Below are 17,018 nucleotides of genomic sequence, written 5' to 3'. Positions count from 1 at the left end.
AAGCCCTTTCCTGCCGCGGCCGGGCAGGAAGCGCAGCCCCGCAGCACCCCATTGTCTCATTTCCCCCTGAGCTCCCGGCCCGGCCCCGTGCCCCCACACGAGGCCGAGCCCCCCCCCAGGAAAGCGAGTGAAGGTTTTACTCCGCTTTCAGCCTTGAAGTAACGTGAATCCTTCCCCCCAGGCGAGGCCCTTTGTGCCTCACTGACAGGTGGGGGAAAGGAGGCGGGCGGCGAGTGCCCGGCCCCACAGGGCAGGACAAGGACTGACGGCGGGGGTCCCCCTGCCCCAACACGGGGTGCTAGAAAGCTGTTTGCACTCCAATAAAGGAAATTAGTCCCAATGCCTCATGATCTTTAATCCCATTACCGCTGGGAATTTATAAATAAGCGCGGCTCTTGTACCTAAACACGCATGACACCACAAGATTAACCGAGGGGTGTAGCTCTAGGAGTACCTGGGATGTATCTGACAGCCCTTTCTAACCTCAGTGCTTTCCTTTCACACCTATCAAGACGAAAAACCTACCAAAAAAAAATGTCAAAGAGAATCAGAGCACACTCTTAGCGTAAAATTTTATTTTACCCTGCCCCGTGCTTTTTACAGTTTATACACATTTTACAATTAGAAACCAAGGGTTCCATTTTCACCATGTGATAAACCATTCTGTTTCAAGGATCATTGTAGCCCTTAGCAAAACATACATAAAGTGTAACAAAGTTGTAACAGGAAAAAAATAACAAAACTAACCCTTGCTACAATGTATGGATACACAGGATTCTTAACATTTGCTCCTTTGTTCATAAAGGATGAAACATCATGCCCAGGGAAACCTGTACCAGTGTAGCCTGTACCTCATCCAACCCCCCCCCCCCATGAACAGATGCCTTTCCATTATCTACCAAGGATGAGAAAGTAACAGTATACTTTGAGTAAGCTTTTAAACAGTATTTCTTTGTACTTGCCTAGGCAGTGAGAATGAGGTGTAAATTAGCCATTTCCCCAAGAAATAGATTAAAAAGTAACAAATTTAAATGGTAGTGGATGTCAGTATTCTGACCTAAATTCTTTCCTTTTGCATGTTATTTCCTTCTAGGCAATCTGTCATAGCAATGTGCCCAGATCCTAGTACACGTTAATCTTAACATTTCCTCAAAACAAGCCAGAAAGAACTATGTCAAAGATGATCAAAACAGAATACTTGGAAGTCTACATTACCTTCTAACAGCTACTTGGTTTTCTAAGGCTTTAATTTAGACAGTAGGCCACTCCACGTGATAGTAAAAGGTTGCACTGAGGGAGGATATAAGAATCCAAAAATAGTTGGTGCAGGTATTAACGTCTACTTTTGTAAAATATACAAGTCTAATATTCTGACAAAAGGCTTTATATCTAAAACAGTTAATGCTGACTGCATGTTAAAATTTCACATTTACCCAAGCTCTTCCTGAAAACCCAAGATAGTCTGAGACACACTCAAACCTGCACCTGTGCCAGCCCTTAAGGAGCATCTACTCACACATTACAAAGGAAATGTTACCTTCAAAAACACTGGCACTAATAATCAGTCCAAATGAAACAACGATTTTTTTTTTTTGAAAGTGCTCCATTTGTGTACCAAGATTATTTAAAAAAAAAAAAAAAAGTGAAAGTGATTTATTGATTCACTGCAATAGAAAACAAACAAAATTTCTAAACATTAATCTTCATGAAACAGGTTTGTTTTGTTGCATTTTGTTTTTCAAGAAATGGATGAGCTTCTAACAGGTGTACATCATAATTCTGACTTAATATGCCACAAGTCAGTAAGTTCAAACAAATGTTTTCAGTTGCTTTTTTTTTCCCTCTGAAATTTAAAGCATGCCAAGTACACTTCAATATGATGGCAAGGTTTTAAATTCTGTTTTTTAACAAAATGGTTTTACCTTGGTTTCCAAAACTGAAACTAAGACAATAAGAGTGTAGATTGTGCCCATCACCACCCAAAAAAAAAAAAAACAAAAAAAAAACCAAAAAAAAGCAGTCCTATATTTAGGGAAGTTAAAATTTCTGTGACAGATGGGGAGTTAAGGGAATTTTTAGTGTTCTTGCTCTATTGATTTATTGAAATCCTCAGAATATGTCTGAATGTCACACTGCACTAGGTTGTTCCACAAACTTACCCTCTCTTGTGTAAATCCAGTGACTTAACTGTTCTCCTAATAAGGAATAAATCTTTCACAGGCAGATGAATTATATTACTGAGAGGCTTTTCTCCAAAAGCAGCTTCTCATCACTCACATCCTTTGTCTCTTTCTGTCCACTGAACACACAAGCAGGAACAGAGCTCTCTAACACAAGTTACAATGCAAACAGATGCAAACGAAACCCCTCGCTGTGGAGGCAACAGCATGATAGGCAAAGAATTTAAACTACAGAGTATTTCACATGAGTGCCTATTGCAGCCACAATTCTGAGATGAAGTGAAATATTTGCTGTCTGGAATGCAGAGGAAGATGCAAGCTTCTTCCCCCGATTCTCAGCATTCCCAAGGGTCCAATTCAGAAGTTTCCTCTGACATGACCCAAAACGCAGCTAAATGTCAAGCCACGTGGATGCTATTTAACCAATACCTTACTTAAAGAATGGCATGAGAAATGCTTTGCAGCCACTGGAGACTTGCTTGAAAACTATATTAAGCCACAGAACAGTTTTGCCAAAGTCTAAACCTTGTTATTTATATACAGGGAACGATTATGAGAGCAGCAATTATTTCATTAAAATATTTTTCAGCATTCTTCTGAACCGTTTTAGCTACTGTTAAAAGTCAGCATCCAACCCTAGAGCAAATATTGAATACTTGTATTTTTGATGTTAAAATTTAACCACATTTAGAATTACAAGCAGAGCAGCTGTCTAGACAGCTCATGAGATACAACACAAACAATAGACAGATGAAACTTTGTAAATTACAACTTCATCTTAAGTGTTACACTCTGCTTTAGAGGACTTTGAAAAAAATTGAATTTAGATTACTATTTTATACTATAGAACTATTGTCCTATCATGTTCAGACACTGCAAGTACAAATATAAGATTTTCCTTTCATAAAAATATCCATCAATTATGTTTCAGACAGCAAGCCACTACTATTTTGTTATTAAAAGTTAGCCAGCGAGATTTTAGAAAAACTTGTATTACGAACGTGTTTAGAAAGACTTCTAATATTTTTCACGGGTATGCAAAGTTTACAAATGAAGGGCTGCTTTAGTGAAACTCATACCTTCCAGTGCTGTCTCAGGAGGTCACGGTCATCTCTCTCACTACTGTTTACAAGTAAAATGGTCCATCGTTTAGTAAAAACTTAAATACAGAGATGACTTAAAAAAATTTAAATATTGCACAAATAATTTAACTGCAGACAGTACAAGACACTTAAAGCATTGATTTTTTTAACATATGAACTTATTATATAGACATTTTCTATCATACAGTTGTTTTTTTTTTTACAAGACATTTAAATTCAGCATTTACATAAACAATTATCTATACAATCTGTTACAATAGTAAGAGTTCCAGCAGGAGTTAATTTTGTCTTTGCTTTAAAAGTTCATCTATCTGAGTCTTGTACATGTTTTTCACATCCTCCAGATCTAATCGTAGTTCTTCAGCTTCCTCTGCTTTCTCTCCATACATCTGAAGAATTGTATTGTATCTTTGATCCAAGTCCTGCAATGATGGAGTTTGTTATTTGACCATTTTTTTAGTGTTAGTTTATCAAAGTGTAAGTATTTTACAATGACACTGATAATGACAGTGAACTCTTCAAAAAGACTCCGACTGTCTGAATATGGCTAGATTTATTCCCTAGACATAAGAGGAAGAGACTCCAAAGTCAAAAATGAACAATGAAGAATTAATGCTGGCTTGACAATGAAGAATTAATGCTGGCTACAGTGGAACTATGAAAGCACTTTGAAGTTCAGTTGCCACACACATTAAAAATAGCAAATTACACCTAAGTTTTACTACAGGAAGTAACAGAGTCTGTGAACCGTTTCATGGGAAAATTTAAATTGTGTATTTATAGAACAATAATCATTTCCAAAGTTATTCCAAAACTATTTCCCAACTTTAAGTTCTGATATGGTTAGAGGATTAAAATATTTGTCCCATTAACTATATCACTGCCAAGCACGCACTCAGCCTTTAACTCTCACAAATCCAGGCTGTTTATCAGAACACTCCCTTCACTTAAAGACTAGACTTCAAGACAAGTGTCTTATGTGAAGAAAAAAAATAACTCTCTTCCCAATTTAGCATTCAATTTTATGCACAGCAGACATTTTTACAGCTACATTTTGAAGTGACTACCAGTCATGGAGTAGGGATAACCAGATTACAATAAATAAATAGCAGGTAATTTATGATTAGGAAGACCTTTAAGTATAACCATAAATGGATAGTGGTATTTAAAAAAAAAAAAAAAAAACACAATAACATATCAGATTGCCAACACAAATGCACTTACCTTTAACTGTGCACGCAATTTTGGTATTTCTCTCACTTTTTCTTCAAGTTCATCATTTTGATTTGTTAATTTAACCAATTCTTCTGCCATTATTGATCGAGTTTTTTCAAGGTTCCCAATTTCCAGCTAAGGTAAATATGTTTCACAATTAGGAAAAAGAAAATATACCTTTTTTATTAAAAAAAAAGTATTCTGAAATGGCAATTAAAGCTTTTTATTGTAAGCCAGAATAAAACAGTAATTAAAGCTTTTTCTATGAGCCAGAAAGCGCATCCCCTGGAAACACTCTCCCTTTCTTCTCATTCAGATCTGATGGGTGGTGTTCCCCACCCCACCACCCTTCTTCTTCCTCCAGACAGGCAAGTTATTTTTTTTTGATAGGTCCTTCCCAAAACAAGAGAGGAAGCAATAAATGTTTCTCTTGCTCATCCCTACACACACTGGCTATCCTGGTTAACAGAACTGTCAGTCTGCTCTGAGTGGGACCAAGCGTTTTGAATACAATATCAATGAAACAAAACTGACTGAATTAATATTTAACCTTAGAAGCACTGCATTTCATTATACAGTAGAGTAACTACAGTACCTGTAGATGTGAAATCTCTCCTTCTCTTAGTTTTAGCTGTGATTGAAGGTTTTCAATTATACTTGAACCTGCTCCCATCCTTATAGCGTCATAAAGATTACTCCCACTAGCAGCTACTGGCCCAAATGAGTGATCGTGAGAATCATCCTACAAACAAAAGGTTAGAGAACCTTAAAACCCAACAAAACAAGTACACACTTTGAATAAACACGTCTAAATAGTGGGCTTGTGCACTAAGCCAATATTGCTAGTAAAAAGAAGTCCGTTTGACTTCTAACAGTGTTATTCAAATTTTCTAGTTGAAATTAATGATGTGAACTCAGCACCAATGCATACAACCATATGCATTGGTCCGCAATAAAAAACATCATTTTATGCTTTCACAGATGCTTTATTTTTTGAATAAAAAACAAATAGTTTTTGCCTCACCTAAACCAGTATACTCCTGAAGAGTCATTTTCAACATTAATAAGTTTACTGAAAAAAAAAAAAAAAAAAATATCAAAAAGCCAATATTATTGATATATACCTGTGAGAGGAAAGATGTCTGAAGACCTGCCATGTCAACTCCACTTATGGAACTAGAACGTGAAATACTCGGAGTGCTTGAAACTGTTTCAGCTGTAAATGACTTCCGATCCTTAAATAAAACAATAAATATATTTTTAAGAAAGCACGCAAGAAAAACCCCACATCACCACCAGTTAGTTACAGAAAAGAGTTGGCAAGACAGTGAAAGTTTATGAAAAAAAAAAAAAAAGACTGCCCTTTCCTCTCCCCTCCTATAAAAAACATACGTTAAGTTCAATAATGAAGAATTACTGTGCTACTAATGCTTCTAGTCTGTGCTTAACTCTTTAGACTTTTCAGGAAACAAAGACATAGAAGTTGCAAACTACAGCAAAATAACTTCTCTTTCAGTAGCCAAGGGAGATGCAGAGGCAGTTCTGTACGTCCTAAAGCATCACAGGAAGGATGACATAACCAGAAGTAGGTCTCTTTTTGGAAGGTATGTTAACTTCATTTTTGTTTGTTTATTGTTGTTTTAAAGTTTACAAACTCAACGCTGAGATTTCTCATGACTGACATACCTTCCAGAGACTGACCTCTTTTAAAGGCAGCATCTGAACGAATACTAGCCTCTGAAGGATAAAGCAGTTAGATTTTATAACTAGAAGCAATAAGTAACCAAAATAGAAACGGTTTTACTCAAACATCAACTGCTAATCAGCAGGAACAAAGTTACTGACTCTGGAGGCCCATTTTGTGACTTGTGACTTAAGCTGGAAGGCATGCGGCACATTGCACACAACCATGTGAAACCCAGAACAGGAATTCAGGAGAAGCAATGCTTGCAGTGTAAGCAAAGAAAACAAGGAGCTTCAGAAGATGAATCCCAGAGCATTCATAAATCAAAAGGTTAAAACAATCAGTATCTGTATTTTATCTTTTCTCAGGATAAATAGAGTATTACGTAAAGACTTACTTCAGCGTGTTTCACAAAAGCACTTATTTCAGTGGAAATAAAAGGCAGGCACAATAAAGAAAAAGAGAAGTTCCCAATGCCTAGGTTCTCAGTATATACTGCACTGCTTTAAGCCCATTTTTTTGCTTGCCACAGTTTCAGATTCTAGAAAACCAGCAGAATAGGGATAGTCTCAATAAAACTGAACACAAATATCAGGTTTTGGTACCTTCTCCTTTGCTGCTTCTTGCACAAGAATGGCCTTCTTTCTTTCCTGTTCAACCTTCATTTTCTCCATTTCTAACTGAGTAGTTAGCAGCGTCTACAAAAATAAATACAGGCTGTTAACCCCCTACCAGCAGAGGTGTCAGTAACAGTTTAGAGAGGAAATAGACAATACCTTTTCTTTCTTTGCATCTTCCAAGGTTTTTGCATATTCATCTTTGAGTCCTTCTAGTTCAACCTCGTACCTACAATGAAGAGGTACAGGAAGTAAGTGCAGAGCTGCGTGGCGTTTAGCTGTCTACCGGAGTTAAACCACAGCAAATTTTAATACACACACAGCTTCAAGATTTTAAAGCACTGTGAAAGTAACAGGCTTCAGACAATCGTTAGTATGAAACGAAAGATCCTTAACAAGTTTGGAAGCTTTCTTAGGAGTTGTCATCTTTTTTTTTTTTTTTTTTTACAGTAGTATCAACACCCAAAGAGATCTTGCAGCTTACAAAGATTTTCAGCAGATGGTTATATAATAGATAGCTTACTTCATTTCACTCACCTACTGTTTTCATCTTCCATTTTCTTCAATTTGTTTCTCTCCACTTCCAGCTGAGCCTGAAGGCGAGTATTTTCTTGCCTTAAAAGACTATTCTGAGACTCAGTAGAAGACATCTGAATTTTATTAGACAGAAGCTCTTCTGTAGCAGCCCGTTCTCTCTCAGCAGCTGCAGCTAGAAGAGTTTGAGACTCACCTAATAATAAATAAAAAGACAGGGAATTTACCTTTTAGGCTCACACAGCTATAATGTGGTCCAATTATTTATGCATCAAAATGGGTTTTTTTGTCAGTATTTTAGAGGCAACTTTTTTTTTTTTTTAATGCTGGTATGCTTTTAGTGTCTCAATGTCCATGCTTCTTTCAGATGTCCTAAGTACATGCATACCATAACACCTCTTACAATCTTGTTACACTATATTAAAGGGAAACAGACAATTACTTGTCCAAGAACCCTGGCAAAATACCTCACATATCATTTCCTTACAGGAAAACATTTTGTGCTTATCCCTCTCAACCCACTCATATACTCCTTGGGCCAACATCAAGTCCTTTCAATTTACCTTCAGCTATCTCACATCTTCATTAAGAGTCTCACAGCTCAGTATAAGCTAAAAACATCTTACCAAGTCTGTCAGAAAGGTTCTTTTCCAATTTTTCCCATGAAGAAGTTTGTGCTCCCAGTGTGGCTTGCAAATTTTCTATCTGCCGGAGAAGTGGTCGCGTAGCAGATGTAACACTTTGACTTAGTTCTTGGTTCCGGCTTTCTGCTTCCTGGAGTCTCTGAAATCAGAAATTAAACATATTAAAGCTTTAAAACTATGTAATGGACTAAAATGCTATCACACTAAATCAGCTTATTACATAGGCTATTTATTAATGACATGTTAGCTTTTTGTTTTCAGTTTTTAGAAGTTCTTCTTGCAGATACAAGTTGGCATTGTCTTATTTGCTACAGTACCTGTTGTAGTTCACTGATTTCCTGGCGTAAATAATCTTCTTTTCTCGCTGCCTGCTGTTCTGCACGTTGCAGCGCTAGCCTCAGGTCTGACACCTAAACAAGCAAGGCATTGTCACTAATCTCTTGCCAAACATCACAGTGCCATCTACCCATTGCTCTCCCATTTAAAAGAACATCAGATGGGGTACAAGTTAAAGGCTTGAGCTTTGCAAGCACACAAATAGTTATGTAATGTATGTATCACTAAATATTTTGTCCAATTATATTTTTAAGCTTTGCATTATGATTCAACCACTACAGACTTAAATATGCAAATTGTCAAAGTAACTTTATTTAGACAAGTAAAATTAGAAGTCTTTTCTTAAAGAAAATAGAATTCTAAAGTTTAGCACAACTACCACTAGAGGCTGAACTCAAGTTTACAGCAAAGAAATCCACTAAGTATTGCTTAGTAGACAGAAATGAGTTCCACCTAATATCGTGTCTGGTTCATTATGGCAAATGCACACCCCACCCAAGTACATCTCTTCATTCAGTAATTTCTATTCATCACATTTAAGACTCACCTGAATTGCCAAAGCTTCTTGTTGCTGTCGTGCCTCATCCTGGGCCTTCTCCAGAGCTAACCCAAGCTCTTCCTTTGCCTTCATTTCCCGACTTAGGGCTGCTTCTTGTGCCTCACTGTCCTTTGTAGCATTAGCTTTATGAAGATCAGCAAGTTCCCTGGGGGAGAAGAAAAGCCATGCATTTTGCAGTTCATACAATGCCAACTGTGACTTCACAAATAACTTCATTATGTATCATTGCAGCATCTTGATTCATCGCACAAAAAAATAGACATGGAAACTGATTGTACAGTTCAAGACAGGCACCCAAACATCTGCTTACTTGTACGCACTGTCGAGTGCTGCCTGCACGCTTCTGTTCCGTTCTTCAAGGTCTTCCACTTCTGCCTGAAGCTTAGCAAGATCCTTTTCTTGTCTCTCAACAACACTGTTCAGTTGTTTAATATTATCTCGATGCTGCTTCTCAAGGTCTTCCTTGCCATCAAGTACCTATTGGAGAGCAAACAAGTATTAGATTAATCCCAGCACATGGGGTGGATCACACCACCTGAGCAATGACAATGACAAGTGTGGTGACGGATCCAGAATTAAGTTACACAAAGCGACTGTAGTGATCTAACATGTTGCAAAAGAGAACGGCAATCTCTCCAGAGGAGGGAGCACTTCTTCACCACACAATTTCACATATTTCCTCATGCTAGATCTTCTGCTTGCACGTCCTTGATTGAACTCACAAACCAATCAAGAAAACTGCCCAGATTTGGCCAGTACAGTTTTTTCAACTCAAATTTCATCAGCCCATTATCCGATAACCAACAACACAAGTGCAAAAAAGCAGCTGGAATAAGATACAACTGCAATTTAAAACTACTGAAATCACATCTTAGTGTTCCAGTAATATCAGTTAGAATAGTCTCCCATGAAAGATAAAAAAAGGCTACCTAGAGCTTCCCCACAAGGCTACTCTGCAGCTAATCTAAAAAGCTTTTTTTTTTTTTTTAATCTCACCTGTTTTAAATGTTGCAACTCTTCTTCCAGTTCCTTGATCTTTTTGTTCTGCTTTGTGTTAATATTTTCTCTTTCTTTCTCCTTTGCTCTTAATTTCTTAATCATGTTGGAATTGTGTAGCTGCTGTTTGGAAAGCTTTTCTCCTGTAAAGAAAACATACATGAAGTTAGCACATATTGTCAGCTATTTTATGAACAGTCTCCTTTCACACCTTTCTCTGCCCTCCAGCCCTGTGTAATAGCCAAACATATAATGAAACATTTACTTGTATTTTCATGCAAATTCTTAAGTTTCCAGTCCACCTCAAAATGACCTCACTACACCAAGCTATATTCAGATAGAATAGTCACTGAAAAGGCTTTGAAAGCAAGCAAAATCATCTTACCAGGACATAAACATAATGGCCACTTAGTTTAACAACTACAATTTACTTCTAAAGTTAAGAAGTAGTAGAGGAGATACCGTAGAAATGACTTGAACAATGCTCTGGTCAGATCTTTGCCAAATGGAGCACAGAACACTGTACTGCACAGTGGTCTTATCTCATGGTACCTATTAATGCATGCCACAAAAACTATCCTTCCAGCCATCTGCATTTGACTGATGGACTCTGCTGCTCTGTGCCATTAACTAAATAGTTTAAACGTATAGACACATCTAACATGCTTCAAATAAACTGTCTTCCCCACATAAGGGAGGCTTTTATGTGAAAACAGTATATTTCAAATTATTCTACGAAGTTTTGCTTCAAAAATTAAAATCTTACCTTCCTCCATCAATCCTTTGATTTGTTCTTCTTTTTCTTTCAGTAATTCAGCAGTTTCATTAGTATTAAGTCTAGTAGCCAATTCTTCTTTAACAGTCTTTACTTCCTAAAGAACAGATCAAAATACTTAGGACCATTCATTAGAATATATTTATGGCTAGAGGCACAATTGCACTGGTCACCTTCTTTTCCCCTCCCTCTCAAAAGGCTTTTCTTCAAAAAAAAAATTAGGCTGGAAAGGGACCTCTGCAAGTTATCTGATCCAACCTTATATTTAAAGTAAAGCTAACTTCCAAGTCAAATCAGATTGCTCAGAGCCTTATTCCATCAAGTTTTAAAAACCTCCAAGGATTAGTTTCATTAAAAAGCCGGTTACCTTTTTAGCTGCATCTCTTTCCTTGCATGCAAGCTGGAGCTTCTTTTCAGCATCCGCTATTCGCTGAGCAAACTCCTCTTTAAGAGACGAGATGCTACTGGTTTCTTCTTTCATTCTGAACACCTCACTACATTTAAAATTAACATTTCAGAACAGCTTCACGGTTATGTGACATCCCAAACAGTTTGCAACAGGCTGTCTTAAATGCTTTTAATATGTGTTTATAATTTTTACACATTTTACCAACAGCTCAAAAAACACATCCATATTAGAAGTACCAAAGATCTTTATTAATTCAGTAATTTAACAGTGAAAACAGCAAAACTCTGGATTTACCTTAAATGTTTTGCTCCTTAATCAAGTTCTTTCAGAATAACCTTAGTCTGTACCATGTACAGGGCAAATGATTAAACTTTTTTTTAAAGTTAAGATCAATAATTAAATAATATCTTCACATATTATCCATAAATTTCCACACCTCGTATTTGATCAGTAAATTGGCAAATTCAACTTTTCATTTTTTATTCCAACTGAATTAAACAATTAATTCTGGTTTTTCCTACAACCAATCTTCCTACCATGCTTTCACTGCCTCAGTTTTAGTCAGCAAACCACTTTGTAAATCAAGTTAATCTATCTGTATCAGAGCAGTCAGTCTCCCTTAATATCAAAACCCAGTCTTATAATAAAGATCTTTATTAATATTGAAATTTGTCTCCTCATACCTGTTTCTCACCAGCCTTCCCAAAAGAGGTTTTGGCCCCAAGAAATAAAACAGATTGCATGTGCTGTAATGGTATTTTTATTTCCACATTTTCTAAACAGGGCATATCCTTTGCAACCTTCGCTCTAGTTATAGAAGGCACCTGTTTCATCATTCAGCCATAAATGACAATATTTGCATTGTAATATTGTTTGTGTTACAGTAAAGTTAGTTACAGCAATGACTGTCTATTTTCATACTTACTCTTTTAGGTTATCATAAGCTTCTTCCAGGCGCGCCTTTTCTTTACTTGTACTTAATAACTGTGTTTCTCTCTTCTCCAGCTTCTCTGTTAATGAATCAATCATCTGGAAAAAAATTATCACGAACATCAGATGAATGGGACAATTAAAACACGAGAGGGGGAGGCTTCCCCTTTCTCCCCCCCCCTCCAACATTAAAGTTTTAGTTCAAATTCCTAAAAGAATTAAGAAGCTTAAGATAGTGAAGATGACCATTTTTCTGCCACATTAATGTAAAACTAGGCAATAGCTAAACACAAGATACCAGTTTACTAGAGTTTTAACAAAAAATCCTGTTAAGTATACCTGGCTCAGCTAAGCTCCCCAACAAAATTAAGTTATATTCAATTACAGAGTTTTTAAACAGAGCTAGCATTAACCATTGAGACTCCTGCTGTGCTCCTCATACCACTCTCTACAGAATCACCAGATAATTTACATTTGAAAAGGTCTCTTCTGCAAACTGATAGCATTGGATGAGGAAAGTAAACTTCCAGGCAGAGTCAGGAAATCTTAATACATCATCAAAATTATATAATATCAGATTTTAGAAAGCTAAGCATAGAGAAGTAACACAGACATATATAACAACATAAAGTAATTAAACAGATTTTGTAAATGTCACTCAGCACGGCAGTGAAAGACAAAATCTGCTATGGTTCATTAACATTTCCCTTAAATTATTCAGTAAGATCAGAAAACTTTGGTACAGCATTCCGTGGACTTTCCTAAGGAATTAGTGACATTCTCTACAATTTACACCAAAAATTGCTTTCCTTAAAATACAGATTAGTCTGGGGCTTTACAAACTCCCATAAGCAATTGCTTTTCCCTTATTACTGTTAGAAATGCTATCGGTACTGCAAACACACCTACAGAGCATGGCCAAGAGTAGGGCCCACCTATGTCAGATAGTATGCAAAAACACTACGTCTGAAACAAAATGCAGAGAAGAAAAAAAAAAAAGTAAAACATGTCAAAACATCTCAGAATTTAAAAACAAGAACAGAGGGACAGGAAGGTGACGGAGGAAATGGAAAAACATAGTGCACACAAAGCTCCAGTTTAGCTTTCTACACTCTGAAGTATCCTACTTGTTCCTCCACATCTCTAGTTAACCCATCTATTTAAGCTAGCCATCCAGATTTCTTCATATCTATTAATTATCCATAATGATACCTATCTTCTTCATTAAAATACCTAATGTACCTTTCTTTTTAAAAGTTTGTACCACACAAAATAACACATCTGACTTATCAAGGCTTCCTGCTTGCTAGCAGTAGTCACAACTCACAATACTGACAATTGAACTTAAGTGAAACCCAAAATGATCTGCCCAAAAACTGCACCAGTATTCTTCCGCTGCAGAAGAGTAAAGAATTTTCTACAAGTTAATTCAGCATTAATCAATTCACTAAGGTGAACCTAACACCTCTATAATGAGGTGATGGGAGTCCCATCCATATTTAAAGGGTGTGCTTGCCGTTACCTTTTTAAGCTCTTGCTTTTCAGAGTCCTCTTCCAGCGACTTTTCACCAACATCCTGCTGTGGCTCAGTCTCCTCTTTCACAACCTGTTCTTCATCAGTTTGCACGGTAGTAACCAAAACATCTGGCTGCTCGGAATTAACAGGGGTCGCGCTTCTGCCACTCTCTTCCATCTCAGCTTCCTCAGCATGTAACACGGGACTGTCATTTACATCTTCAGATTTACTTTTCAGGGCATCAACCGTTTCTGTCTTCGGTGCAGAAGGACTGACAGTGACAGATGCTGAAGTACAAGCCCTGCCTGATAATTCGTCGTCTGAATTGATCTCACTGACACTCCTACTATCTAACGACTGTACACTAAACGAATCTATTCTTTCAAAAGCATCCGAGGAGCAGCAGCTCTCGGTCATTTTTTGAAAGTCATCTAAACGATTATAATCCGCACAGGCAGACGTAGATAAAAGCTGAAATGATGTCTGCATTAGGTGGAGACTGGATTTTGAATCTGCAGCTTCTTGTCTCGAACTTACTGAGCTCTCACTTATTACACTTTCGTGGTCCAAAACCTCAATATCACTCGTTGTGGATGTCCCCGAAGAGAATGTGCTAATTGGAGGTGACGGCGTATTGCTTTGCCTGTCCTCAGTTTTTTGCTCCTTAGGTTCCAAACCCACGTCTTTTGTACCTGCATTAAGAGACTGTGAAGTGCTACCCGTTCCACCTCCCGTTCCATCCTCCCCTGCGCTGGATTTTTCACTGAGCGCATCTTCAGGTTCTTTCAGATTTAGAGCAGACACCTTTTTGTCAGGAACCTCATCCGTGCTTTCTTCATGCTTGGCACTGAGCACAGAATTCTCTTCTGGTTCCTCCTTGGGAATATCAAGGTTTTTCAAGTCCACTAGGCCAGCTGCAGAGGAATCCTTCACTTCTGCCTCTGTCGTCACAGGTACTTCCAGCTGACTGGGGTGCTGAGCCTCCTGTAAAGTGCTTTTCACCTCCTCTTTGGGTCGCTGTGATTTGGCTGGAGGTTTGGACACCACTGGATTTTTCTGTATATTCTGAACGTCTGTTGGAGAGAGAAAGGCACTGAAGAAGTTTTCAGATTCATCTACTACCGTTCTCCTCACTGGTTTGGTGATTGCTGTTGGCGATATTGGCTGATTCTGTGGTTCTGCATTTGAACTTAGACCCCAGGAAGATGTATCCCATCCTCCACTTATGAGAGAATTTGTTCCTAAAACGATAAAAAAGACATGCCAAGAAAACAATTATTTTTCAGTAACTGTCTTTTTACGTGCAACATTTCAGAAAAAAAAGGCTTCTGTATTGTATAAAGCAAATATTAACACAAGTGCAAACAGCAACATTTTGTTTCTACTTCCTGACAAAGCTTAGGACTGATCTTTAAACAAAACAAAAGAAAGTTAAGGGATAAATGAAGTAATTCAAGGACTTAAGGACACGTTAAACAGTAACTTGAGGAAAGGCATAAAAGAAGCCATACAAAAATTATACCAGTAACTCCAAGACAGAGAATTTCAGAAAGAAAATGGAGAAAAGTGCCTTGGAAGGGGAAAAGAGCCCATGCAGCATTCCATGGCCTTGCATAAGGGCACATCTGAAGCCTTTTCAGACACAGAAAGCAAGTGTTGCCTTTGCACAGGGAACAAGACAGAAGGAATGCAGCATCCTGCTTCCTGTACTGATAGTAGGCTAGGCAAAACAAACAGCAGAGCTGTAGTTCAGAAGTTACAGATTAGAAAACAAGGAACTACTACTAGGTCTTAACATTTATCAGCCAATAGCACAGACAAACGCTTCATAAGTCATTATAGGAAACGGGAAAAAGGCTTGTGTTGTGTATTTTCATATTATCTACAAAAAGTATTTGTAGGATTTACACTAGAAGAGTTCTTGCCCTTTCAGTTTGTGACAGACCTCATATTTTCCTCACACACTAAGTGACAGCACGAAGCTGACAACACACAGCAGAACTAAGATGACCGTCTCCTTCTCCTGTGGAAAAACACTGAATTGAGGAGTTCTGAAGCTGGCCTAAATGAAAGTTATCAGCCAGTTACTTCTAATTATTTATTTCAGGCAAAACAAAAGTAGCCTGATTTTGGCTGTTTTCCTTATGAATTACAGCAGTACTACGGATAAGAAGATATAAATGAAATTAAAAAGATTGTTTGGACAAGTTTCAAGAGATTAAGTGCTACACAAGATGCTATAAACAATTCCTGCATAAGACACTGCCAGTATGTGACTGACAAGCCCCTCCTCCCCCAACAGTCTGAAGATATGCAAAATTGGGCTTAGTTGAGCAACCTAGAAAACACTTTCAATTGCTTTAGCTTTCAATTTTCAGAAACCTCACTCTGCTGTGGGTATACCTGGAAATAGCTTCATACCACAAACAGTTCTAGAGATAGCTGCAGTAAGGACACTGGTTCCAGAAGAGTTAGTTTCCCAACTTTTACTTTATTTGTTCTTAATGTACTATTTACAGAAACAAGATTTTAGCATGAGGTTGCCTTCCTGTTTGTCCATCTCAAAGCACCAATTTCGGATTGACCGTCCCTTTGGCCTCTGTGCTAGCACCCCACAGGTAGCAGAGAGCTGGTTCCTCATCTCCACGCCGTGCCCGTTCTTCCAGCGCTGGGCTCCTTTCAGCAGATGCTGCAGGATCACAACGTCGCTGCCACAAGAAGTGGAAACTTCACTTGGTGCCACCAGCTTTGGGCTTCTGCCCTGCTCCTCCTGTCACAACGCACCTACGTGTGCCTCAAGAAGAACACTATTCCTACCTTTTTATTCACGGAACTGTTTTTATCACCCATTTTCCTCACATACCTCATTTTCCTGATATCTTATCACCTGAATTCCTCAGTAAACGGGGAAAAAAAAAAGCTTTAAAAAGGGGCAGGGGCTGAGGACTCGGCCAGGCCGGCCGCTTACCCTCGCTGTAGTCGGGGATGACGGCGTCGGGCCAGGGGCTCTCCTCGGCCTGGATGTCCAGCACCCGGTCGATGGACTTCTGGGCCTGAGACAGCGCCTGCTTGGCGAAGCTGGACAGCTGCGAGGCGTTGAACCAGCTCATCCTCCGGCCGGAGCAGCGGCCCCGGGCCCTCGGAGCCCCGCTCCCGGGCAGCGGCGGGGCCGGCGGCCTCGGCCTCGGCCTCGGCCTGCGCTGGGCTGGGCTGGGCTCGGCGCCTGCGCGCCCGCCCGCTCCACGTCGCCAAGGGCCCGGCGCGCAGCCGCCCATGGCGGGCGGGAGGAGCTGCCTGCCCCCGCCTCCGTCCCGTCATGGCGGGCGGGTTGCTCCCGCCTCGTTTCCCTGCTGGCACTGACAGGAATTAAACGCCGCTTCGACCCAAAAAAACAGGCGCTGGTTTAAACCTCGCCCTTTAAATTCGCTGCTCACACAGCCCCCGCTGCGCCTCGTAGCGCTTCGGAATAGCGTAGGGTTGGTAAATGTTATCCTGTTAAAAATTAGAGTGAAATGATTCA

General features: G+C 38.9%; 1 protein-coding gene across 1 annotated transcript; it reads right to left on the bottom strand.

Moving 5' to 3' along the window:
* Positions 1-553: 553 nt before the first annotated feature.
* TMF1 (TATA element modulatory factor 1) lies at positions 554-16,747 on the bottom strand. Its single transcript, XM_068694492.1, has 17 exons — positions 16,467-16,747; positions 13,505-14,739; positions 11,978-12,081; positions 11,011-11,137; positions 10,635-10,740; positions 9,869-10,011; positions 9,183-9,349; positions 8,861-9,017; positions 8,295-8,387; positions 7,960-8,116; positions 7,337-7,529; positions 6,959-7,028; positions 6,788-6,880; positions 5,623-5,733; positions 5,094-5,240; positions 4,508-4,633; positions 554-3,705 (listed from the first exon to the last, which is right to left on the bottom strand). The coding sequence occupies exons 1-17, from the start codon at positions 16,606-16,608 to the stop codon at positions 3,562-3,564; spliced, it is 3,315 nt and encodes a 1,104-aa protein (XP_068550593.1). The 5' UTR covers positions 16,609-16,747; the 3' UTR covers positions 554-3,561.
* Between the last annotated feature and the right edge of the window lie 271 nt (positions 16,748-17,018).

This window comes from Anas acuta, chromosome 11 (genome assembly GCF_963932015.1).
Source record: "Anas acuta chromosome 11, bAnaAcu1.1, whole genome shotgun sequence".
NCBI lineage: Eukaryota > Metazoa > Chordata > Aves > Anseriformes > Anatidae > Anas > Anas acuta.
The sequence above is the reverse complement of the archived record's forward strand: the minus strand, read 5'-3'. Positions and strand labels throughout refer to the sequence as shown.